Source organism: Primulina eburnea, chromosome 18 (genome assembly GCF_022965805.1).
Source record: "Primulina eburnea isolate SZY01 chromosome 18, ASM2296580v1, whole genome shotgun sequence".
Lineage (NCBI taxonomy): Eukaryota > Viridiplantae > Streptophyta > Magnoliopsida > Lamiales > Gesneriaceae > Primulina > Primulina eburnea.
Window position 1 is genome coordinate 23643148 of NC_133118.1, and position 7158 is coordinate 23650305.

At 35.9% G+C, this 7158-nt stretch overlaps 1 protein-coding gene across 1 annotated transcript; it reads left to right on the top strand.

Moving 5' to 3' along the window:
- The first annotated feature begins 327 nt into the window (after positions 1 to 327).
- Positions 328 to 6709, top strand: LOC140818972 (alpha-1,4 glucan phosphorylase L-2 isozyme, chloroplastic/amyloplastic). Its single transcript, XM_073178943.1, has 15 exons — positions 328 to 727; positions 1259 to 1491; positions 1585 to 1686; positions 2209 to 2385; positions 2477 to 2752; positions 2971 to 3242; positions 3524 to 3641; positions 3711 to 4154; positions 4276 to 4428; positions 4539 to 4667; positions 4776 to 5012; positions 5147 to 5223; positions 5344 to 5530; positions 6010 to 6210; positions 6334 to 6709. Exons 1-15 carry the CDS (start codon positions 517 to 519, stop codon positions 6448 to 6450), a joined length of 2934 nt encoding a protein of 977 aa, XP_073035044.1. The 5' UTR covers positions 328 to 516; the 3' UTR covers positions 6451 to 6709.
- The last annotated feature ends 449 nt before the right edge of the window (positions 6710 to 7158 follow it).

The window sequence follows — 7158 nt, forward strand, 5'->3', positions numbered from 1 at the left end:
CTCACAAAATACAACCCGTGAGACCGTGTCACACAAGTTTTTGCCCTACAACTTCCGCGGCCTCTCTTTCCCTCTCACCCATACAGGTAGGATTTTCATGTTTTTTCCACAAAATCAGAATTATCAGGAAAATATGAGAATTAGCTTATAGGGACACTAATTTGTATTATTGATTAGAGGTTTATCACTAATTTCTCCCATATTTAATTTACCTAAATGTCTATCATTCATATATAACCTCTGGGTCCCCGAATCCTAAGTTTAAAAATAATTTAACAAAGTACGAACAATTTTCGAACGCCCATTTCGTTAAACTTCGAGAGAGATTATGAAATATGAATGAAATACATATAAAAATATCTTCTCCATAGCAGCGAAACGACGAATCCACTATCTTCACGTGCGTGATATGCTCCATCATCTCGAATCTTCCATCCCCGTCATCCAAAATTCTCTCTGAACACTCCCTGAACGCACAAGAACTCGGAGAATTTGTGGGTGTTTGAGGTATCATCGATGGTGGTTTCGGCAATTTCAGCGTGGCATTCGACGTCTCTTCTTTTCTCTACTTTTGGCAGTAATCCTAAGCGATCGAAGAGGGACTTGGTGTTCAGGAAATCATCGGTGGGATCGCGTGATTATGTGAGGAGATGTTTCTTTGTGAAGAGTGTGGCGGGTGAGAGACAGCAGAAACTCGAAGACCCCCCTGCCACCATTCGAGAAAAAGGTCTGGTTTTCACGCGAAATGGGCAACGATTTTGGAACTAAATGATATCGTTAAAGTAGTATAATTTGACGTCGTAGTTTGTGCTTGCTTTACGATGGGTTGAGTTTCGAAAACTTTTAGCTCTGTTGAATTTCAATTATACGTTCTTGATTTGTTTAAGTAAGATGCATTCATTAGTTGTAGATTTTTTGATTACTAACTTTTTCACGCATTGCATTCGTGCAGTAGGATTTGAGATTGCGGTATAATCTGATTTGGCTGGTTGGGAATATTCACTTTTTCCTTTTCTTTTTCGTATCTAAGTAAGAAATGCGAATGTAGCTTTCATATGTTGTTGAAGGGCCATTGTTCTTTTTTTCCTTGAATAGTCTCGAGATATCTTCACTGCATGCATGGGCTTCCACTTAAAAGCTATAGCGATAATCTTGATTCTCATCAATTACAAGAAAATTGCACAAATGTGAACATTTTAGTTGTTTTAGATCTCAGAACTGATTATTTTTTCTTCGAAAACTTCTTTTGTTGATTTAGGAATTGTATTAGATTCTCTTAGTCCGGATTCTGCATCTGTTGTATCAAGCATCAAGTATCGTGCCGAGTTCAATCCATCATTTTCCCCCGAGGTGTTTAATCTTGCTAAAGCATACTATGCCACGGCTGAGAGTGTTCGTGATATGCTCATAATAAATTGGAATGCCACCAATGAATATTATGAAAAGCTGAATGTGAAGCAAGCCTATTATTTGTCGATGGAATTTCTTCAGGTAAGCTATTATCTCTGGCCTCTGCGTAAAATGTCATGGACTTTTAGATTTGTATGCAAAGTCACAATTTAATTTCCTAGTTTTATGCAACAGGGTAGAGCACTGTTGAATGCAATCGGTAATTTGGAGTTGACAGGGGTTTACGCAGAGGCGCTGAAAAAGCTTGGACACAATTTAGAAGATGTAGCTAGACAGGTAGGAAATGCTTCTGATAGTTCGTAGAATGTGTGTATAATGCAGTAAGCCTAACTGAGTTAGCAATTGATCGTCATTAATGTTGTGATATATAGGAGATTAAAGTTTGTGGTTGTATGGTCTCAGAAGTTAGTATACAATTCCCCTTTCCTCTGGATGTCCTGACTGATGCACAGAAAGAAATGGAAATAAATTAACTGTTTAAGAAAGGTTTTGTCAATTCCTGAAATGCAAACTTAAAATCTTGTACTGATACATGTTCTATCTCCATCAGTATTGAGAGAATGGTACCTTTAAATGATTAGTTAGAAGTGAACCTTAAGTAAAGGTGGGTGATAAGATTGAACTTATTCCATTTAATGGATATCATGAAATAGTGTTTCCGATGCCTTCTATGTTTTATTTGAATAAAAAAAAATTAGCTTTTAATCATCGTATAGAAAGAGAAAAGGGATCTTTTCATTACTGTAGTTCAACTGTTATTCGTTCGATGAAAGTATCAAACTATACGTATGATTGTAGGAACCAGATGCTGCACTTGGTAATGGAGGTTTAGGACGGCTTGCATCTTGCTTTCTAGACTCCATGGCAACTCTTAACTATCCAGGATGGGGTTATGGACTTAGATACAGGTATGGTCTATTCAAGCAGCTAATCACAAAAGACGGTCAAGAGGAAGTTGCAGAAAATTGGCTTGAGGTATTCTCAGTCTATGTTCTTTTTATTCAGGTGTAGCATTTCTATGTTATTTTCTTTTTAATTTTGTCAAATGTTTCCTCATTAAAATTAGATGGGAAATCCGTGGGAAATCGTCAGAAACGATGTCTTCTATCCAGTTAAATTTTATGGAAAAGTCATTGAAGGTCGAGAAGGAAAGAAGGAATGGGTGGGAGGTGAAGACATTATTGCTATTGCCTACGATGTTCCAATACCAGGATATAAAACAAAAACTACACTAAACCTCAGGCTATGGTCGACAAAAGTTGCTTCAGAAGTTTTTGATTTACATGCATTTAATGCTGGTGATCATGCAAAAGCATACGAGGCCTTGAAAAGGGCTGAAAAGGTCTACTCTGGTTCTTCCATGTACAAATCGATTTTCGCTCTCTCTCTTTTAAACAACAGAACGTTTATACTGTAGTACCTTTTTAATTTCAAGGGGTGGAATGTGCTAAATAAAATGCATAGCTTCTATTAAAAAAAATGAAATAATAGAAAATTCCGTATTGAAGAACCTTATATTATCTAGTAAATATGATCCATTCCCTTTTATTTTTGGACCAGATCTGCTATGTTTTATACCCAGGTGATGAATCATACGAGGGAAAGACACTTAGATTGAAGCAACAATATACCCTATGCTCAGCTTCTCTTCAAGATATTATAACCAGATTTGAGAGGAGATCGGGGGAACCTGTGAAATGGGAGAATTTCCCAGAGAAAGTTGCTTTGCAAATGAACGATACTCACCCAACTCTGTGTATACCAGAGCTAATGAGAATATTAATAGATGTGAAGGGTTTGAACTGGGAAGAAGCATGGAAGATCACTCAAAGGTACTTTATTTCATTGCTTTCTCAAGTGAATCTGCCGCTGACTCATATTTGATAGATCCTTTTGTGTTTGTTACTACGTACTATCATTATTTGTATCCCCCATGTGCTGTAAAAAGCAACTCAAATGACTGTTTTGCCACATATTTTTACTAATTCTCGTGTATGAGGTATTCATATAAGTTTGTCGTTAAGCATCATTGAGATGTTGATGTGCTTGTTGTTTGTTATATATTTTGTGTCATGTCTATGTATACCTGAACATTGTCATTTTGCACTAACAGAACCGTGGCATACACTAACCATACCGTTCTACCGGAGGCTCTTGAGAAATGGGATGTGAATCTTATGCAACAACTTCTTCCCCGGCATTTTGAAATCATAAGAATGATAGAGGAAGAGGTATTTTACATGTTTCGTTGCTTAATACTTATATTTATTCATCCTTACACGCTGGTGCTTTTTATGCAGTTTATTGATACCATTATCTCAAAATACGGCACTGAGGATCTGGATCTCCTACAGAAAAAGCTGAAGCAAATGAGAATTCTTGATAATATGGAACTTCCTTCTTCTGTCCTGAAATTACTTATTAAGTCACAGGAAATTATTTTGGCCAAAACTGTTATAGAGGATAAAGATTCTGAGTCAGACAAAATGGCAAAGCCTATCTCCAAAGACGAAGTGAAAAAGCCTAATGATAAAGCTGTAACAAAAAAACCTAAAGACAAGGATAAGAAACCTGAAATCTCAAAGGCAGAGAAGAAAGTGAAGTTGACATTTGAACCGAATCCAAAGCAACCACAGCTGGTCCGGATGGCTAATTTATGTGTTGTGGGAGGGCATGCAGTAAATGGGGTTGCTGAGATTCACAGTGATATTGTCAAGAAAGAAGTTTTCAATGATTTTTACCAGGTAATTAAAATATGGAATTTGATTCGATATGTTTTGCTCCTACAGTACCTTTACCATTAGAGTCGTCTGGCTTCTCTTGGTATCATGTTAATGCCAACTGACTTGTTTTTGTGAGTGACAGTTATGGCCTGAGAAATTTCAGAATAAAACTAATGGGGTGACTCCAAGAAGATGGATGAGCTTTTGTAATCCAGCACTCAGTAAAATCGTAACCAAGTGGACTGGGTCAGATCACTGGCTAATAAACACTGAAAAGTTAGCAGAGTTACGGAAGGTATTCATTCAAATCTGGTTCATCATTTAAATCTTTCATTTAATTGACATCAGATTGAATTTGTTGTTACAGTTTTTGGCAATTATCATGATTTCTTGAATTGGCTATAGTTTGCAGATAATGAGGAACTCCACTCTGAATGGACTGAGGCAAAGAGAAACAACAAGAAGAAAGTTGCATCATTTCTCAAGGAGAAAACTGGATATGTTGTTAGCCCTGATGCAATGTTCGATGTTCAGGTTTCCCTATTCATTGTCCTTAAGCATAAATATATTCATTTCATTTTCTACTTCGTAGATTTTACCTTCTTGCGAGCTTAAAATTTAATAAACTTGACGTTCTTCCAGATAAAGCGTATTCATGAGTACAAACGACAGTTGTTGAATATCCTGGGTATTGTATATCGCTACAAGAAGATGAAGGAAATGAGTCGTGAGGAGAGGGAAGAAAAATTTGTTCCCCGAGTTTGCATATTTGGAGGAAAAGCATTCGCTACGTACGTCCAAGCTAAGAGGATCGTAAAATTCATCACTGATGTTGGGTCAACAATAAATCACGATCCTGAGATAGGCGATCTTTTGAAGGTACACTATGATGAGATTCAAGGAAGATTGCTAACCAGAAACAAATTTCCATCAAACGCTCTCATAAGTCATTAACATGACGACTTTAGAAATTCTTGCATGTGAAAGAATTGTTGTTTATTTTTCTGTTTTAGGTCATCTTTGTCCCGGATTACAATGTCAGTGTTGCAGAAGTGCTTATCCCTGGAAGTGAGCTATCTCAACACATCAGGTATTGTTATGACTTACAAAATTAGAGCTTCTATAATCTTGATTTTCTGCATAGTGCTACTATTCGTATACCTTCTAATTAATCGGGATCCCTTCCTTATCTATACTTGAATTGGTGTAGTACTGCTGGAATGGAAGCCAGTGGAACAAGCAACATGAAATTTTCAATGAATGGCTGCATCCTTATTGGAACATTGGATGGTGCCAATGTTGAGATCAGGCAAGAAGTTGGAGAAGACAACTTCTTTCTGTTTGGTGCTCGGGCTGAAGAAATTGCTGGCCTTCGTAAAGAAAGAGCCAAGGGAAAGGTTAACACTTATATCTACCAAGTTATCTTTATAGTTTTTTTTTAACTCACGGTAAAAGCTGTTGGGGGATTACATAATAATGATGGAAACATTGTGTTTGGGTTCTATACATTATAATTTGAATGGAATGATTTGTCGAAGATGCGACACAACACAACTAATTTTAAATGTGGGATCTGAATCTATCGCACTTGTCGTTTGGATGGTTTTAAAAGCCCCGAATTTTAAATTTCTCAGTTTTCTAATTTTGATTTATGGTAATGAGTAATATATTTAAAATCTCACAAAATAAGACATTCTAAATCCATACATCAAATATGTCCGATCCTTCAAAAGCTTTCCAAAGAATGGCATAGATGGAGATAAACTTAATTGTTATCTTTCAAAGATTCAGAAGTAATGTAAATCAGGTTAAATACCAGAATCTTAACCCTTCATTGCTGCCTAGGCGATTCTGAAGCATTCTTTCTGTTCTGCAGTTTGTGCCGGATCCTAGATTTGAAGAAGTGAAAGCATTCGTTAGAACTGGTGTATTTGGCTCATACAACTACAACGAACTGATGGGATCCTTGGAAGGAAACGAAGGGTATGGTCGAGCTGATTATTTCCTCGTCGGCAAAGATTTTCCAAGTTACATAGAGTGTCAAGAGAAAGTTGACAATGCATACAAAGATCAAAAAGTAAGATGTTTTCTTCCAATGCAACAGGCATAATTACATAAGCTGCTTGTAGAACGACTAAATTTAGAATCATAAAATTCGTGTATGTTTCTCACCATGCATTTTCCAACGTTGTTGATGCAGAAATGGACTAAAATGTCCATCTTAAACACAGCCGGTTCGTTCAAGTTCAGCAGCGACCGCACGATCAACGAGTATGCAAGAGAGATATGGAAGATTGAACCTGTTGTTTTGCCATAGTAAATTATCATAGTTTTGGATGAAAGCAACTTTTTACAGGTATACTCAGTTTAGCAGAGTTGCTTCTGTTTTTATTGTTGAATCTATTACATTGTGATAATGGGCTTCTTTGATGGGCCTCATTTCTTTCCATTCGACTGTTTTTGAGTCCAATACATAAACTAGATACGAACCCAAAAGGCCCTCTGGCCTGGCCCGTTGATAGTATTGTTGTCCATATCGTTTTTCCCGTATATATAAATCATTATAGTTTTTTACATCTATTTCTCTGATATTTAATGCATTGGACATTTAGGATCATTTAGGAATGTCAATTCGGGTGGTTCGAGTGGTTTCAGACCGAATCGAAACAAATGTTTTGTAAAAAAAAATTTGACCCAACCAAAACCTATTATAAAATTATATGCCCAAAATCGAATTAACCCGATCAACCCATTGAATTTTTATTATGTAAAAGTATTTTTTATTCTTTTAACAAAATAATTAAATACAATTACAAATCACATATTAATAATATTTTAATTTAAACACGTAATAACAAAACTTCACTTAAATATAATAATTATGTTTCATGAGTTTATATGTTAGTCTAATTGTCTACACTATTAATTCTCTATAAAAGAAACAATTATTTAGAAATTCAAATATTTCACAAAATAAATATTAAACGATGAAAACTTGTGATATCTTTATAAATAAAAAGGTTTT

Excerpts from the sequence above, each read along its gene's own strand:
- LOC140818972 (XM_073178943.1), top strand. The coding sequence starts at position 517 with ATGGTGGTTTCGGCAATTTCAGCGTGGCATTCGACGTCTCTTCTTTTC. Across the intron at positions 1,492-1,584 it reads TGTCGATGGAATTTCTTCAG|GGTAGAGCACTGTTGAATGC; the intron begins GTAAGCTATTAT and ends TTTATGCAACAG. Across the intron at positions 2,386-2,476 it reads TTGCAGAAAATTGGCTTGAG|ATGGGAAATCCGTGGGAAAT; the intron begins GTATTCTCAGTC and ends CATTAAAATTAG.